The sequence below is a fragment of the Antennarius striatus genome, chromosome 18 (genome assembly GCF_040054535.1).
Source record: "Antennarius striatus isolate MH-2024 chromosome 18, ASM4005453v1, whole genome shotgun sequence".
Taxonomy (NCBI): Eukaryota; Metazoa; Chordata; class Actinopteri; order Lophiiformes; family Antennariidae; genus Antennarius; species Antennarius striatus.
This window is the reverse complement of record NC_090793.1, coordinates 1,961,451-1,979,788: the sequence shown is the minus strand read 5'-3', so window position 1 is coordinate 1,979,788 and position 18,338 is coordinate 1,961,451. Positions and strand designations below refer to the sequence as shown.

At 43.8% G+C, this 18,338-nt stretch overlaps 1 protein-coding gene across 1 annotated transcript in view; it reads right to left on the bottom strand.

Annotated features, from left to right (window-relative positions):
• Positions 1–18,338, bottom strand: part of efr3a (EFR3 homolog A (S. cerevisiae)) — a 50,567-nt gene that overhangs the window by 21,963 nt on the left and 10,266 nt on the right. Inside the window, exons 2-5 of the mRNA XM_068340230.1 lie at positions 7,239–7,315; positions 5,225–5,352; positions 4,963–5,113; positions 202–323 (exon numbers count right to left, since the gene is read on the bottom strand). Of these exons, the coding sequence (XP_068196331.1) occupies positions 202–323; positions 4,963–5,113; positions 5,225–5,352; positions 7,239–7,315 (478 nt within the window). The remainder of the gene's footprint in view (positions 1–201; positions 324–4,962; positions 5,114–5,224; positions 5,353–7,238; positions 7,316–18,338) is intronic.

Sequence of the window (18,338 nt, the reverse complement as noted above, 5' to 3'; positions counted from 1 at the left end):
TGTAAATTAGAATTTTTAATATAGTACAGAAAAAAATGTTGGCGTCTCAAATAATCTATAACAACTTAACTCCAAATGATGTAAGCCAAAATATATGTTTATGTGTCAATAGAGGTCATGCATTTACAGAGAAAAGAAGGGTCCAAACTTAGACCCCTGGGGGTCTCCACACAAAAGCAATACCCAAGAACCGGTTCCTACCTGGTTCTGGTCTCGGTGTCTTCGTGTGTCGAGTGGCACATGGCGCTGAACTGGGACACGAAGAAGTCGTAGCGCCGGTGATAGGATGGTGTGTCCTCTTCGATGTTAGCAAACTTCACAAACTAGAGAGAAGACAGAGAGACGAGGACGACCTCAATGAGTCGTTGGATCGAAATGTTCTGAAAGGAAGAACTAATATAAGAATCCGTCGAGAAAAGGTCTCCAGCAGTAGCAGCGAGGACGTAGGACTCATTTGCGTTCTGTCAGAAAGTCACATTCAAGGTCTGAAGGGTGAAAACACGAGGTGCCATTTTTATTTTGATAATCATAATGAAACACATCGACTTTCTTTGTGACCGAAATGGAAACTTCTGGGAACCAAACTTTAGAAGAATTCAACCAACCTTTTTTTGAGATGTGAGAACCACAGATATGTGAAGGCAAAAATCTTCACTCCAGGTTAGCAAAAAAACGCTACGCAAGGTAAAAACAAATTGCTACCATATCTTTTCACGATATGGAACACAACGGTCGTAATAACCATCATTTGAGAGCCATATCTTTTTGTTCAGACAACAATTTCTGCTCTCCAAACAGGAACAGCGTTCCCCAGAGAGGGTCTCCCATCCCCGTTCACAGCCCGCTGCCCTCCAGTAGCACTGCTCGCCACCTCGTCATTGTCCCCGGTAAAAAACTCAGCGCAGTTCAGCATCGGTGACCAAAACCCTGCAGTTCCACCTGCTGATTCCCTCCCGTTTCGTGCTTAACCTTTCCCGAGGGCGGCAGCTCAGATGGGAGGACGCAGGCTGGCAGTTGGTGCCGACAAGGGCAAGCCTGACAGACATGTTGCAAGGTTAAAACCCACGCAGAGAAGGGTGACGAGTCAACGAACGCTAATCAGTTTGTTTTGTTTGCTTGATGAACCTTCTGTAATGTGCAATAAAAATCTGACGCGACCTTCAGCGAAGTGCTGAAAGTTAAAAAATTCTTCTACGGGCTGGGATTTCATCGCTAATCGAAAAGCGACAGTCTCCGTGTTTTTCACCGCTGCCTGGCGGCGAAGCAGTTCAGCAGGAAATGAGAAGGGTGGTGCCTCGCGACGAGTGCAATGCATTTCAGCTTCCTTAAGGCCATTTTTAAAAGAGCTCCGTTTGAAAAAAGGTGTCATTAAAACGTACAGCGGAATGAACGGGATTTAAGTCTATATGCATGCTAATTATATAACGAGCAGGAAAAGAGAAAAATCCATTTGTACGGGCGTCGCCGGCAAGACATCGCTCTTAGAGCGGAAGCAAAGTGGGCATTTAGAAATGCGGTAGTCAATAAAACAGGTTATTTCATCATTATGTTGTTTAAAAGGTGGCAAAATATCACCACTTCTGTAGCTTTGACTCGTATCTGCAGCCCCGCCCGATGGAGATGGACGTATTCAACCAAAGGCTTAGGGTATGGACGGGATGGAGAATTAAACGATAAAACTGTCTCTATCAGAAATGCCACCGCTAAGCTACAACAGTCTTTCTAGTTGTCTGTGTAGGTTCTCAGTGATCCAGGTCATGGTTCTCCAAAGGTGTTAAAATCAATCCACTGAACTTTAGGAAAGTTTCTTGAAGACGATTTGCCTCTCATCCAAGAGGCTTCCTCAGTTCTGGTGGTAGCTGGTCTTGTCCCAGCTTATTTACCCAGTTTATCTCTTAACAATCAGGTCCTTTCGAAACTCCTTAAAATAATAACTCAGCAAATTAACTCAGTAAATGTGTCTCATGCTATTGAAACGACCCCCTTTGAAACCCCTATCAACCATTGTTGAGGGCCAGATGGGTTTCAACTATGGCGGTTGGAATGTGAATACTACTGACGACACCCCACAGGGTCTGGTCTTGTCCTAAGCTAGGACAAGACCAGCAACACCATCGGAACTGAAGAGGCCTCTTGGATGAGAGGCAAACAGCTTCAAGAAACTGTCTTACAGTCCAGTGGATTGATTCAAACAGCTTTGGAGAACAATCTTCCGCTTGCAAAGACTTCCTGTGACGAAACTAACACAATTTCTGTCACCCTTCAGGAAATTATGAAAGTATTTAGCACCCAAGAATCACTTTTTAATAATTCGTAATCCTCAGAGACAAATAGTTTGAATGGTTATCAAGTTAAAGTTGTATTTTGCTTAATTTTCGGGCGTCAGTGGTTCAGTGGTAGAGCGGGCGGTGACAGAGCGGGTCGTCCTACGATTCAAGATTGGCGGTTCGATTCCTGCTCCCGCCCAAAAAAAAAATACCCGGAGGTGAGCCGACAGTGGGAGGTATCAGCTCACCTCTGGAGCACTGCCGAGGCGCCCTTGAGCAAGGTGCCGTCCCCTTTACAAAATTCTCATTTCAGGCGCACCAAGAAGAAGCTGCCTGCCACTCTACCTCCCTTGCATGCCTACAGGCCCCCTTGTGTATGTGTGTGTGTGTGTGTTACAGGGGCCTGTACTCACTAATTATATATATGTATGCATGCGTTTGAACTAGTAACTAGAGTGTGCTTTCTTAATATCTCTTCAGGGATCAAACCGGTATATAAAATAAAAAATTAAAATATTTTCTGCTTCAGTTTCTCCAACTTGGACGCCACCAATGCTCTGAAACACTTAGGAAATTAGATCTAATTATCCGTTAATGATTATTGCAAAACTACCCACATCTTTTGTGGCCCGGTTGTTGATTTACTGCTGACCTCACCGGCTTCCAAGTTTGAACGGAGGAGTCGGAAAGTGCTGATTCTGGCCGAGAAGTCGGACAGCCCGGAGCGATTTCCAAAGTTTTCCCCTGGCAGCTTTTATTTCAAGTGATGAATGAAGTGCGGGAGCTGAGGCCGTATTTACCTGCCGCTAATTCATTTCCTATATTCCCACTATATGTGACATTTCTAGGCCTCCGTCTAATCAGCGGGTGACATTTAGTCAAGAAAACACATCAGGAGTCAACGGCGGCCGTCAGGAATCCTGGCATCTGTAGTTTATCACCGAAAACTGTTGACGTGAGCTCGGCTAACGACCGCCGCCTCCCGAGTCCTGACTCAGGTCGTCATGACAAACAACTCTGACGCCCATTTATGGTCAGACAGGGAGTTTTGTCTCCTCCTGGTCTCGTTTGTGCCCAGTGATCATTAAAAATCCCGTCGGCAGCTGTGATTGGACGGGCGTGAGGAACACAGGAGAAATCTGGTTAATGTATATTTACCCTCCAGTGGGTCATTCAGCGTCTTAATCATGTCAGACATTGAAATCTATTTTTAGTGACCATCCCGTTGTGAATTTTGATTTCCTCTTACGGTTTCGGTTTTAACGACACGGTTTGATTCGTCGTGAATCGGCCAATCAGAACCCAACAGCAAATCTAGCTTGCAGGAAGTAGTGGAGATCAAAAAAGGACGTAAACAGGGCTAAAATAGTTCTTCCTTCTTATTATAAATGTCTACTTAGCTCTGCTATTGTTCTATTTCACTTTTTCTCATGATCTTCTTTAATAAATTCTTATGAATTTACATATTTTTGCTAATTAAAGAAGCCTCAGGCAGAGGCAGAACAAAGTGTCAGCGGAGCAACTGAATATTTGAAGCATTAAAATGAGTTTGCAATACTTGGAGAAACAGAAGAAAGTCGCTTTATTTTTCGTTCCAAATGAACCTTTTATTAACAAGTAATTTCAAATAAATTAGAATAAAGGAGAAACAGAAAGAAAACGACTGAGTAATCCAGTTTTCTTTGCAAACTGTGGGCTGAGTTTGAGGCTCTTCTGGCTCAATGGGATATAAATACCCGACGATCAAGTCCCTGGTGGTTCTGACTCAGTGGACTGATGACGAACTCCTTTATGAAGACGGCTGGGGGAGGACACACGTCCAGCACCTCGCAGTCTGGCAATCCCTTCTGAACAAGTTAACAGACGGGGGAATTTGGAGACGGTAAAACATTCTATTGGAGGTGAACGCCCAGAACGAGATGCTAAAAACAGAAACGCTATCATGAAAAAGTGATTAAAGCACGTGTTGCTGATCGGAAACTTTTTTTGGGGGGGAAAATGATGTCGATATACATACAGGATGCTTTGGGTTAATCTTCATCATAACGGATTAAGGATTTTAACAGGACTAACCTCCATTGAAACCTGTGAAGTTCGTAATTAACTCATAAAGTTGAATGATTTCGGATGATTTCAGACAAATGGCTGCAATTTTCTGAGCTCATCTTAAAATGTAAAACCAAACATGGACAGAAAAATTAATTAACTCGGCAATCGGCTGAACAAACCCTTCCGCTCCCCTTCAAACTGTCTTCCCACCCCTCCTCTGAAACACCACACATAAATAATTAAGAGGCTTCACGTCTGAAGCGTCGGCTCGATTTCCTGCAGACGATCTGCCGACAAAGACGTCGGGCTGAGAACGGGAGGACGGGAAAACTTTGGGTTCACCTTCAGAGGACAATGAAGGAGCAATGGAGAGAGGCTAATAATAATTAGCGTCTTTGAAGGATATGATTATTGGATTGTTTCCCCAGAATTCCATGGTATTTAAACGCCGGCATCAGCCTCAGGGTGGGGATGATTAAATTAAGTTTGTCAAGTGTTTCCCCTGCCCTGACTGGTGTCACCTGTGTCTCATTTTCCTTCCCAGAATATTTATTCTGTCCATTCCCTCCATTTTTTTGTTACATCTTTATTAGAGACAGTGGTGAGGACAGACCCCTGACAGGAAGAGAAGAAATTTTCTTCCTACCGAATTGGTTCCCAGGACCTGCAGGTCCGGTTCTCTGGACTCCAACAGCTTGGCCACCATGTGCAGGAAACTCTCCACAAAGGGTTTGATGCTCTGAGAGTGACAGGCCATCAGCAGCTGGTCCAGAGCCTCCATGGCAATCACCACGTACCTGCATGTAGAGAGGCGGGGCTTTACCATCAAGGTGCTTAACCTGAGGGTACGCCTGTTTAAGCTACTAGCGTCTCCTGCAGCTAAACTTACGCTAAAAAACTTGACTCACCCGTAGCGATGTCGCACGACATCTCTGCTCAGCCTCTCCGCCAGGTAAGCCCCGATCCTGTCCAGCTTCTCCGGAGCCGACACGGCGTAGAAGGTCAGCTTCTCCATGTCCGACTTACTGAGGCCATCCTGAAGAAAAAGACGCAGAGATGGTTCGGGAAACTTTTCTCGATTGATCGACTAAATCCGGAGACGGAGCACCGTGACAGCCTTGTTCATAGAACTACGACCATCTGTAGTACGTTTACTACGACTTTTAGTATCATTACTGCAATTCAGATTTCACTGCACAGACTTTACGACTAGTTATCAACTAATTGACTACAGCTGTCAATGTTGCCAGGCAACGGGAACAAGAATGGGAAGAAGTCGGTGACATTAACAGGATGTTCTCTATGAAACAGTCTCAATTCAGACACCGGCGGCTTCTGCCGTCTACGTCAAACGAGACTTTGAACAAATACAGACATAAAAACGATTCCTAAGGGCATTTTATGAATAGTTGGCTGCTCTTCAGAACTGACAGACTATAACTTATATGTGAGGGCAGGTTGGAGATGTTGAAAATCTGTGACGCACGCGAAACGTCACGCAAACAAGATGGCCTTGAGTATCAATGAGCGACAACAGGGGGCCACCTTATGTAAAATCAAAGCGGTGTTATGGGCTGTTTGTCTAGTCCACATATGTCAAAGTCAAGGCCCGGGGGCCGGATCCGGCCCCCGAGAATGAATTATCTATGGCCCCCTGGAATATATTTAATTACTACTAGATACGGCCCTCGGCTTGAAGCAAATTTAGTTTTTTGAATTTGACATCCCTGGTCTAGAGTTAGACATCCCTAGTATTTTGAGATTCTGCAGAAGATAGATAAATATATGTGTTGTCTAATAGCATAATGTATAGTACTTAAGGCTAAACCGCCATTCCGATAAGAGGCTTTAGAGAAAGCCCCCAGAGTCTTCAGGCGTGGTAGTAAAGAGTAGCTGATTCCACACCGATGTCCCTGGAGAGCTTTCAGCTCCTCAGGCTCTCAGCGAGTGATAATTAATTTGACACGACCTCCACCAATCAAGCATTTCTATCTCCCACTGCACCTTACACCAAAGGCCCTTGAGAAGACATTGGTGGTCGGGTGAAGAGACGGACAGAACGTCCAGTCTCTGGCGTACGGGACCCACCACATACACATTTAGTGATTTAATTAACAGCGGGTCAAGGAATCACACCGGAGATAATAAGTTGTCACGGTCTTGTTATCAAAGCCGTGTCACATCTAATAGGCAGATTAATCACGTCTGAAGCTTCTTCCTGCTCTGTGGTTGTCCAATTATTTCCATGTTGTGGCTGGGAAGCTCTCAGGCGGTGGAGGTGTCAGGCGTTCTCCACAGCTATCTCCACACCGAGATAGCAAGTGGGCACCGAATGTGGTGTTACTACGCCGATAAAGGCCCAGATTGCGACTGTGCTCTCTCATGTGGTAACGGTGTTCCTCAACCTTGGGATTAACTGGGATGAACCTTCTCCGGGCTGCACAAGGTGGATTATTTGTTCTTTCAATAACCGATAATTGTTTTTGCTTCTCAGGACTGATACCGGTGAGATAATTTTATTTTATAGTATCTGAGTAATTGAATCAATAAAAACACTTTGACTTTATATTAACAGTTTGACCTTGTATGCTGTTCATCTCTATGTCATTTTCTACTACATTTACATATTTTTCTTATGTTTTGATGTGATTATGTCTGACTGGAACCAAAATCCATTGGAGATGATGAGCTTTCTGGATAATGAGCCAGATTATAACATTTTTGGTCCATTTTATTGGATGATTGGTTGGTTGGTTGGTACACAAAAAAACAGGTTGTATTTCCAGAAAACTTAGTGGAAAGGTGGGGTCCGGGCCAGATTAAGGTCAACATTATATATTATAATGTGTGGTGCAGATGCAGATAAAGGGCCACGAACTTAGACTGACATCATGTTTGAGGAGTGTGCTTGTGGCTACTTACTTTGGGGTCCTCTGGGAAGATGTTGTCAACCAGGCGCTTATACCTCGGCCTCAGCGGCCCACAGCAACCACAAACTCCTGCAACACACAATAAAGACCATCAGGATGGTTGACAGATCAAACATCACTGCGGAAACCAGACACTGGAACCCTCCTCCATATAGCACCTCATTCAATGAGGCGCAGCTCAATGTAATTACATTCATCTGATTAATGGATGAAGACAATTTGGAGGTCCAGCTAGCTTAAAATACCCCTGATCTCCACTTCTGACTCATCTGAGTGGTCGAGACCAAAAAGACTCCAATAAGACTCCGTAACTGGCCTCCTCTTGATTGACAGGAGCTGGAGAGTCAATCAAAAGTGAGGAGTCATCCTCAGTCAGAGGTGAAGAACACTGAAGAGATGATTACGGAGCTGCCGACTAGTCAACCATCAAACTCCATTCCACTGATGACAGACAGACTGCTGTGCGTTCACTGACACTTGAAGAAACTTTCTGAAACTGAAAGTGGTAAAAAAAAGTTGTTACTCTAAACTAAATTCTGGTCCAATTCCTAGGTTTCACTCGACTTATCCCAGATATATGTGAACAAAAGAGTTCTGGACAAATTACTAGCAAGTTTTCATCACTCATTACCAGAAACAGAATGCAAACAACCTCAAACTCCATGCTGAGATTTCCAACTCTGGTCCTGATCAACAAATGTGACAGTCTTGGTGATCTTTAGCGTAAATGTCAACGCTTCTGAGACTGAAGGAGCTTCAGACCGTCAGCTCCTCTGACACACAATTAATGGGCAAGGATCAAACACAAAATAAAAAAAAAACTGCACCAAAGGAAGACAAATACGAGAAAGGAGTAGAAATAGAAGATGGTGTTTCAGAGGTTACTGAACCCAAAATCACATGGTCTGTTCGCGGTTCAACTGAAGACGGCCTTCAGTTGATGCCAGCTGATCTTCTAATACTTGTCTACATTTAGGTGAGGTCATAAGAAAGAGAAAACCTCATTCCAAGTTGCCCGTCCAATTTATAAGCTTCATGAACTTCTGGTGAGAACATACAATGTGAACAAGATAGCGCTACAGACCAACAAACAACAACTGGAGGTCAGAGTCAAATGGAACAAAAGTCTTTTGAGGTCACTGGTTGACCTCATGGGAGTAATTAAACCGCTTCTGACGTCCAGAGAGTAGCCATAGCAAACTGTAAGAGGCTAAGGTTAGCCATTAGCCTTGAGAGGACTCCTTACTTGACTTCCCACTCCTCCCACACCACTTAAGGAAGCCCTTTTGAGTCTAAAGCAATTAATTCTAACTCTAAATGGCTAAAAGGATGGCTATATGAAGAGATGTTTTGACCACTTGACTTTGCTGTCATCACAAATGCTCCAAAGAGTATTGGTAGACCTGAACAGTCTTTGGAATCTTTGCTGGATGAAGTGCATTTCTATTGGTGTGATCTGGTGTGATTTAAGAAAACCATCTTAAATCTGGCCTTCTGTCTTATAAATACGTTGAAAATGACAAAGTCTGTTCCTTTTTCCTGGTTGATCTTTGACCTTACCGATTTGTTAAAAGTCATCTTAACTCTTACCCTCAAGAAATAGTTCAACACGAACTCAGATTTGTCAGAAGGCAGCGTTTCTGACACAAACGCCAAACTCCACCCAGAGACCTAAGGGCCTTCCAACCTCATTACCTGTAAGAGTCACCTTTCTCGCCTTTTAAATTAACTTGACGAAGGCGGCACACTTCGTTTCCTCCGAGATGCTGTTCTGACAGTTTGCCGAGCTCCCAGGATACACTTCGCTTTACAACCAAGGCCTCCCAGGCCACATTAGGTCGTATTAACGGCTCCAGAGTTTATTTCTTGACTGCGGTGCAGGAGAGTTTGACGGCGGGCCCCCGGGAGTCTGGAGATTAATCAACTTCATTAAGGCTCGTATCAACAGCCTGTCGCCGAGGCAACCTTTACAGAGAGATGACTTTAAAGCACTCATTATGGAGCCTGCAATTACCTGGAAAGTAGGGCAAAGAGCAGCGAGGGAGTGGCACCATTAGCATTCATGTGACCGGCCATGTTTAATGGAATTCACCTCTGGAAGTCAAGATGTGAAGAAAGTCTTCTGACCAGATTGGGGTTTTTTTTTAAATGGAGGTGCGTGATGCGGTGAAGCTAAAATACACAACCGACCAAAAGTGAACACAAGGGGTGACTTTCAAAGACTCACACGCCTGTAAGGTAATCTTGGAATTGATTCAAGCAGTGCGCCGGTTACTGGTATGTAAAGCTAGAAGCTTTATATTTGTTCATTTGTAAAGCTAGAAGCTTTGTATTTGTTCATTTGCTCAACTGGTTGAGTGACAGTTGCGACGTCAACAAATGAATCTCCTTTACGTGAACGAAGACTGTAGTGTTTCAGGCAGTGATATATGAGCAGCGGCCAAAGTGATCCATCTGATATCCAATAATAATAATAATCCATCCAATAATATCCATCAGAAGTACAGATAAACTATCAGTTTACGACTGATTCATTTAATAGCAGCCAGTCAAACGAGGTCGGTCACAAGACGGAGCTCTGGGACTGGAGCTTACGCCCTGAAACACGACTATGATTAATTAAAAAAACCAAAGACATCACTTTTGTGTCCAATGCTGTTCCCAGATTGTGTATAGGGAGTCCGATTCACCCTGAATGCATCACGTCTCTATCAGCAGGAAGTCAATCACACTTGGGAGGCCACAGCCCCTAATGCGTGAGGCGTTCAGGGACCGCAGATGGATCGGTCCCTGAGGACAGAGCTTCCGAGACGGAGGTGATGGCACAGCTTTTTTATTTCCATCCTTTTTATTCTGCCTCCAATTGTCTCCTCCACAGCCACTCAGAGGGGAAATGATTTGGAATAAATAGGAGTTTGGTTCAAGTGAGGATGTAAAACCACGCCTGGAGCTGATTGTTGAGGATCAGAGTTTAGTCCACAAACACGAAACCGAGGTTTTAGCATTTTATCATCCTGTCCATGAAATTATTTTAGAAATGTTCGTCTTGTTTCCTTCAGGATGTGTGGTAGCTAACAGGATCAGGAACAAACTCCAGTAACCAGAACAAAAACAGACTAGAATAAAAACAGAACAGGAACAGACTAGAATAGAAACAGAACAGGAACAGACTAGAATAAAAACAGAAGAGGAACGGTCTAGAATAAAAACAGAACAGAAACAGACTACATTAAATACAGAACAGTCACGTCAAAACTGTTAAAACTAAAAGGCAGTTTCTGATTCAGGCTCATATTTTTTAAGGATCAGGGAATTCTCAGAGATGAAAAGAATCAATAATAATACAATAATACAATCAAATATAATAATCAACACATCGTTATCGTTAATCGCTTCTGAAGATCCTTCATTGACCTCCAAAAATGTGAGGCTTTTCCAGTTATCGATGCTAATTTAATGTATGGATTTTTTGGTGCTGTATAAATTAAACTAATTAGATAGAATAAGCTTCTGATGCTATTATTCAACTTAATCTGATAAACTGATAGATGGAGCAATCTTCATCTGCCTCCCTGAAGCTTTTCATCTTCGGAACAATAAAAGTGTCACACAAATATATTTCCTGTAGTCGCATTCCGCCCTGGTCAGTCTTGGGTGGTGCTGAGGCACCCGTGGCGCCAAATTACATTAAAAGCCACTCCAGCTCAGAGCGTCACGGCTGCAGTACTGAAATGGAGGCGATGCATTCATTTCAGCGTCCAGCTATAGATCTGCAGAGGATGCTGCATAATACCCGAGCACAGAGAGATGGAGGGATTGTGATGGTCACATGGATGAATGGCTTACGCCCTACAGGACGAACTCCACCGGCTGAGAAGAGGCAATTAAAGGCGATCAAATACATCAGCCTGCTGTGAGGTCATATAACGGTATAGACACAACGTACCACTTGACATATGAAGCACACACACATCACATTTATGCCTACCGGAGGTCAGCAGGTCTCGCCTGGTGGAATTGAAAGCTCCATCAGCCTCCGTCCAGGGTACCTGCCGGTACCTCCGCCGGATGCCCCGTCTCAGGTGCACACAAAAAGATGGCATTGGGTAACGTCTGCTTTTATCCAACCTGTGGTTTTTGTGGTTTTTCACAGCCTCAAACAAGAAGACATGGGTTCTTCAAGTCCGGAAGTTACGATCCGTTCCTCAAGATTTAGGCCGAAATAAACCAGCAGTGACTCCAACGAGGGTTTCAAGATGATTCCAGTTGATGTGAACAGGTAAGACTGACCAAAGGACTTAAAACCCTTCAACTCCCTGCAGATTCTTTGGTAGAAAGCATCTCCCGGATGCGTATCCTGTCTGTCCAATCGGGTGTCAGCTCAAGCGTTACGTCTATCACCGCCTGGAATCACCCTTCATTCCGACGGAGAAGACGAGACGCTGCCAGGACCAACGGAGCCTCTCAACGGCAGCTCAGGTTACAAGGAAACCGTGACCCAACAACAGACGCCAAAAAAACTAGAGAGCAGGTGAGTCGAAAGTTTCCGCAACTTCTGAAGCCACGACTAACATTATCTGTCTATTTATCTACGGAATGTTGAAACCGTCTGACTGTTGTAGCCCTCAGGAAGTCGCCTAAATGTCTTTGAAAAAGTAGTCAAAGAAAACCATAAAAAACGAGAAAAGGTTATAAATTTCACAACAAATTTATAAGAAAAATTGGCATTGCCCCAATCAAGACAAAGACCTTCAGTGAGGCGAATTTGCAAATGATTCCAAAGGTATTCAAATGTAGGCAAATAAATAATATTATAATAGAGGCGGTCCTGTAACTCTAGAACCAGCTGAACAGGAATATGTTCAAGATAAATCCAGTTGGACTAGTTACCCATCATATTTCCTTAAAGACTATAATACGTTTACATAATACGTGAGCCAATAGAAGCTGTGACCCCGCCCCTCTGACAGTGTGTTTATCTCCTGTGAAGGAGGTAATCTACTAGATTAAAGAGGCCCTCAGACGTCCAGATTAGCTCCTTGCCCTTTGACGGACGGATGAAAGCGACACTCTCGCTACACGACGTCAAGAGATCCCTCGCTGCGTTCGTGTTCAGCTTCATTGACCAGGTCTACGAATGTTTGCATCCAACAGGCAATGCTAAAGGAAAGAGTTCTTTCCAGCATGGAACAAGAAAATGCTCAAAGACATTAACCTATTCCAAGAAGTCAAGTTTCAGTCTTACATTGCTCCTTGATGGCAGCTATTTCTGTGTAGCAATAAGGACTAAAAGCTAACATGATCAGACTGACGTAATACAATCATAGTTCATAGCAGGCTAACGTTTTATCCGTCATCTAAAAATAAGCCAGCGTCTGCTGAAGTTTGATTTTTCTTTCTTTGCTCCAGGACTTAGTATCATCCACTACGAACTATCCGGTATCTTTCAAGCCCTCCATTTGTGATCAATAAAAAACAAACAAAAAAACCCCACGAGATACGATATGGGGTATTTATTGAACACAGATAAATCTCGTTTGTCGTAACAATCATGGCTGAGGAGCAGGAATACGGAGGTGATGAACAGCACGCCATATGTGTTCCCGAGCCGCTGGTGGGCTCATTGACTTCCGTTACCACATCCTGCTTCCGACTCTTGAAGGTCCAACGAACAAAGACAGTTTACGGCGCACAAATTCACCTCCCCATCACTCTGCTTCGCTTCCAACCAGACAGGAAGCTAAATTTATCCAGAATATGGGCAGAATCAGCGGGTCGACCAGCAGGACCGTCTGAACAGCTCCGTGGGTTCTCCACAGGGAGTCTCTTTGGAACAGAATGGTGCATGTAGCTTAGCATCGTCAGCCCTACAAACGCTAGGTGGTCTGTACTTTTACAGCAACTTTTTAATTTAACTGACAAGCCGGTGTTCTCGTCAGTTGCCTACGGCCAGAAAATGGATGTTTGTGGATGTTTTCTGATGAACGATGTTGTTTTTTATTCTCTTCCATTACTTAGAAATGTTTTTAGCTATTAGCCATTTCCAGAATCGGAAGAAACCTCTAGAAGTTTCCTAGAAACTTTGAACTGACACATCCAAAATGTTCGTCTTCTACAACATTGGTGTTTTCTCTTGGACTTTTAAAATCATTCTTACCTTTTTTTTTTTTAATTAGCATTTTGATGTCTGGTGTTGTTCCTCCCACTCACTTGTGTTAATGCTTTATACAAAACACATTAAACTGCCTCCATATATCAAGTCTACTATAGACATCCATTTGACTTGCCTTTTGTAAATTGGCTTTTTCCACCCACGGCTATGATTGCACAGCTGGTGTTCCAAGGAGAATGAATTCTCTATTATTTATTCACTTCTTTTTTTTTTTGGAGGCATTTCTAAACCAAAACATTAAAAAAACATTGTCTGAATCCTAAAGTCACCCTTGCATGAAATGTTCTGACAGTGACAAAGTTTATAGCACTGCATATTTTGCTTATCCTCTTATTCCTGAAGCGCAGAATGCACATATACATGTTCCAGGGCACGCCTGAGACAGTTTCCGTTATTCATACAGCAATGCTTTGCAGATGACATCAGATAATAGCATCTTCAGGAGTCTCACCTTCCCTGTAGCGCCACGTTCGGAACGTTTAACCAGCGAGCAGAAAACAGTCTGCGCCATGTGATAAATGTGTTTTGCTCAAATTGAATTATGATCCAACTGTAGATAGCCGATCTGTCGCCGAGGCGACGGAAACTCTGTACTTCTTACTTAAATATTCATGTGGGGTAGACAAAGGGAGGAAATGGAAACTGCATCTGATGAAATCCCAAGGTTCATATTTCCCAGACAGAGGAAGAGGACAGGAGGAAGAAGAATAAGAGAAGGAGGAAAGACGACTGTATCTCTCTGGAATGGCCCAATTCAAATAAATAAAATGTTCTCAATTCATCAAATTTAACAAAAAATATTGGTTCAACTCAATGAGTAAAAGCAGGTTTGACTCATTGATGGATTTTGACCATCCAATCAACCCAGCTAGCTCAATCGTTACAGCATGAGACTCTTAATCTCAGGGTTGTGGGTTCGAGCCCCACATTGGGCGTCAATATTTTGGGGCGGTACTGGCTAAGCCCACTTGGGTTGTCGACCGGAGGGTAGCTCGTTAAAGACCTATGTGGACCAAAAAGACCAAAGAGTGTGAACTGGCAGTGGGAGTTGCCCTTGAGCAAGGCACTGCCTCCTTTACCAGTTGCTGATTGGAGGGAACAGGAAATAGCTGCCCACTGCTCTACCTCTCACTATTTACGTGCCTGGGAACCCAACCAAACCCGGACAGGACGAGGAAAAAACATCCAAATCATTCCTGGAAAATCTTCCGCGACAGCGAGATGATGACTGGTTCCACGCCGGGTGAGGTCCGGTTGATAGCGCCGACCCCCGAGAGTACACTCAGTGACATTTGGGACTTTAGCACCACTTTAAAGCCAACGCCTTCCCATCTGGCCGGCTGTTTCATCAGCCTACCGCTGTGGGGGAAGCTAACAGCAGCGCCAAGAAGGAGTCGGACCGCTGAGCCCAGAGATCCATCAACGGCGGTGGCGGGGGAGGGGACGATGACGGCGGCGGCCCATCCATCTCCAAGCGAATTACAGTCTCCACAAGGGAAAAATCAACCGCCGGAGGAAGAAGAGGGGGAGAAGTGGAGGGAGGATAGAAGGGAGGATGGAAAGCAGGAGCTGAACGACAGGAAAGGAGAAGCAAGGAAAAGTGGGAATGACATTCCTGGAGGGATGGGAAGAGGATGAGACAAGAAAAGGTGATAAAAAGGGAAAGTAGAGAGTGAAAAGAGGAGAAGGAGAAGGTGATCCGTGTTACAAGAGGGGAAGGGAAATGAAGGATGGATGGATTTGATATTCCTTTTATTCTTCCTTGCCTCCTCTTCACCTCTAGAAGATAAGCAGCTGAAGACGAGGTCGTCCATCACCGACCCGACGTCCTCAATAAACGCTTCATCTACAGAAACCACATCGTCCATGAACCACGAACATTAAACTATCGTCTACTGTCGCTCTGTCTGGAGTCCAACCGTTTCACGCTTTATTTAGACATTCTTAAAGGTCGTACCGTTGGGGTCACAAAAGGTAAACCTTGTCTTACGTCGTTAAACTGCAGATAACCATTCCCAGTTCTGTACTGAATTTTATTTATGAATGCATTTTAATAATATTTAGTTAATGTAAGCGTAACTGCCAATTAATTAATTTTTTTAATATATAGTACGTCTCTGTCTCGTCTTCAGCTGCTTCTTACTCATTGTGGGTCACGGGGGTTACTACAGGCTAATAACACGATATGTTTTATTCTGATTTATTGTAGAGTGACATGATATTATGTGCTTTAAACGGTTTACTGATGATTTTGATTCCAATATTTGAGGCTGACAGATGTTTATTGGAGTAAAATGACCTAAACTTGATTTTTATTTTCACGTTTGTTTTGAAAACCTTTCGTGTAATCGAGAACGACGTGAGTCGAGGTTTATGTGTTTTTTTACAATATTAACTTGAGCTAATTCACTTTGATTTGCCTTTAATAAATCTGCCTCCTCTCATTTGATCATGACTGGAAGGAGACTTGAACGTCGCACAGTAATAACGTTCCGGTGACATTTCCACACTGGGATTGGTTCAATATCCATCCATCCAGTCTCAGTTGGAGGCGACGGCGGCATGTCGTGATTCGCTGATGGACAAAACACAAATGCTCATGGGAAAAGCTTCCTGCTAGCTGTCACACACCTGAGGTAGATGAAAACCACTTTAATATTGATCAAACACTGGAACCGCCAGTACACAATGACACCACTAGGGGTCACACATGACTCACACTCTCCCTAATGGGAAATACGAGCCCACAAATGGGAGTGGGAGTGTAAATAATCGATAATCACAACGTTTTAACAGCTAGCATCCTTCCGCTGCCCACCTCGTGAATTTATTTCCCATAAAAAACAAGAAGATTAAACTGCGAACGCGATTGAATGCCGTCACGCTCCTCTTGTCTCACGGTTGACAGTCGTCCTCCAGATGCGACCGGTGGTGTCAGCCTCTCAATGAAGTGTTCTGGGGAGGTTCTCAGGAATCCCTCCATTCCTTAACACATCCTTGAAACGCTGACTGTGAGTGACGGCGGCGTCGGCAGATGCCAGAGGCACCGAAGGCCAACTGTTCCAAGGTGAAATCACAGGATGCAAATCTGTCGAGAGTGCCTCAACATCGCTCCTCAGACGATAAAATATGTATGAAGACGTTTTTACCCCCTGTGTGCGAACAGACGTTAACCTTTGATGGAACACTATGAGCAGATTTCCTTTAATTTACTCTGTTGACGCGTTTTAATGCCTCCTGGTTTTCATTTTCTACGATGAGATCGCCCCTTTCCTTCGATGACTTATTCTTTCATCTGGAAACAGGATGCAGCCCCCATCCTACCTCCATCACCATCTGACCCCCATCATCCTCTCCTCTCCATCAGTGTCAGTTTCTATAATGCGTCCAAACCAAAGACGTTCAACTGTCAAGAAGGGGCCCCTCTTAAGGGGTTTTGGGGTTTTGGTGGTGTTTTCAATGGGAGGTTAAAGGGGGCTTACACTTGTCATTTTAAAGTAGGCCAAAAGGCTCAGGGACCCCTTTCTCAAATCCTTTGGGGTTGTTTCTCCTGACGGCGCACCTTACTTACAACGCTTTTAAATCATCACTAGAGCGAAAGGGAGGATGATGTGAAACAGTTCCATCATCGGTAAAAGGAATCTCATACAGGACCTAACTAATAACAATACAGTCGAACCTCGAGATACAAGCTGCTTGACGTACAAGTTATTCGAGATACAATCAAAATCAGAGATATGAGCCACCAGATAGTTGGCGGATGGATACCTGAGACCGCGTCTCGTTCTTTACCATGTGTTTGAGGATGGATACAACATCAGTGAGACCGGATCTCGTTCCCGTTGGTGGAGTTAAGTCGTAGCTCGCGTGTTGTCCTGACTTTTGCATTTCTTTTCATTCTTTATCATTGTTTACGTAACGTGTATGTAATTTATTCTACACAGGTAAAGTCTGCGTGTCTATTGGTTGATAAAAATATGTTGATTTTTTTCATAATTTAGGGGGTTTGGAGCTTTTTAACAAGGCAGGAACGGATTAAAATGATTTTAGTTATTCTAAATGCGAGTTTAATCACAGAACAGATTAACTAGCATCTTGAGGTTTACCTGTGTAGACAATTAAAGCAAATCCACACGTAGCTGAACTCCAGTACGTTTTCTCCCAACATACCTATATTAATATAGAATGAAATGAGGCCTTTGCTAAGATACCTAATTGCAACTATCATCACCAAGAGGCACGACAGCTCCACCACCACAGGAAGTTAAAAACATCTGTTCCTCATCCGAGTCTTTGAGGAGAACGAAGTTGACAGGAATGAATTCTGCCTTTGTGACGGAAGCAAAAGACATCAAAGGACGACTTCCATATTCACCGTTACATCAGATCACAATGAGAGTCCAGGCACAGGCATGGTGCCATGCTGGGAATAAAAAAACCCCCAACTGGAAATGGGATGAAACCCCACTTTCCTTTTTTACATGTGTCTGTCAGAGAAAACAAAGACTGTTTTCTCCATTACCTTTGCAGTGAAAACCCTGAACCTGAGAATGAAATGTGACCAATCAGAATAAACGGCGGCCGGATCACATGAGCGGATTTTACCGTAAGGGCAGGAAAACCGAGACGCCTCTCAGTCCGGGAAGCACAGCAAGAATTCAACTCTAATCCTCTTAGTAGCTGATTCCTCGCTCAGATCGCATGGCCCCAAGACGCAAATGGGGCCAATTTTTATTGTTCCAGCGGGTTTAATTCTATTGCTGATGTCAGAAATATCTGAAAGTGCGACAATAAACATTTTGGAATTTCATTAAATTCCTTACCGTCTCAAAAGCTGTAATTCTGACATCTAAAAACGCATTTTGGACCACCGGAACAAATCAACAGATCTAAAGCATTACTGAAGAAGAACTTCTCCTC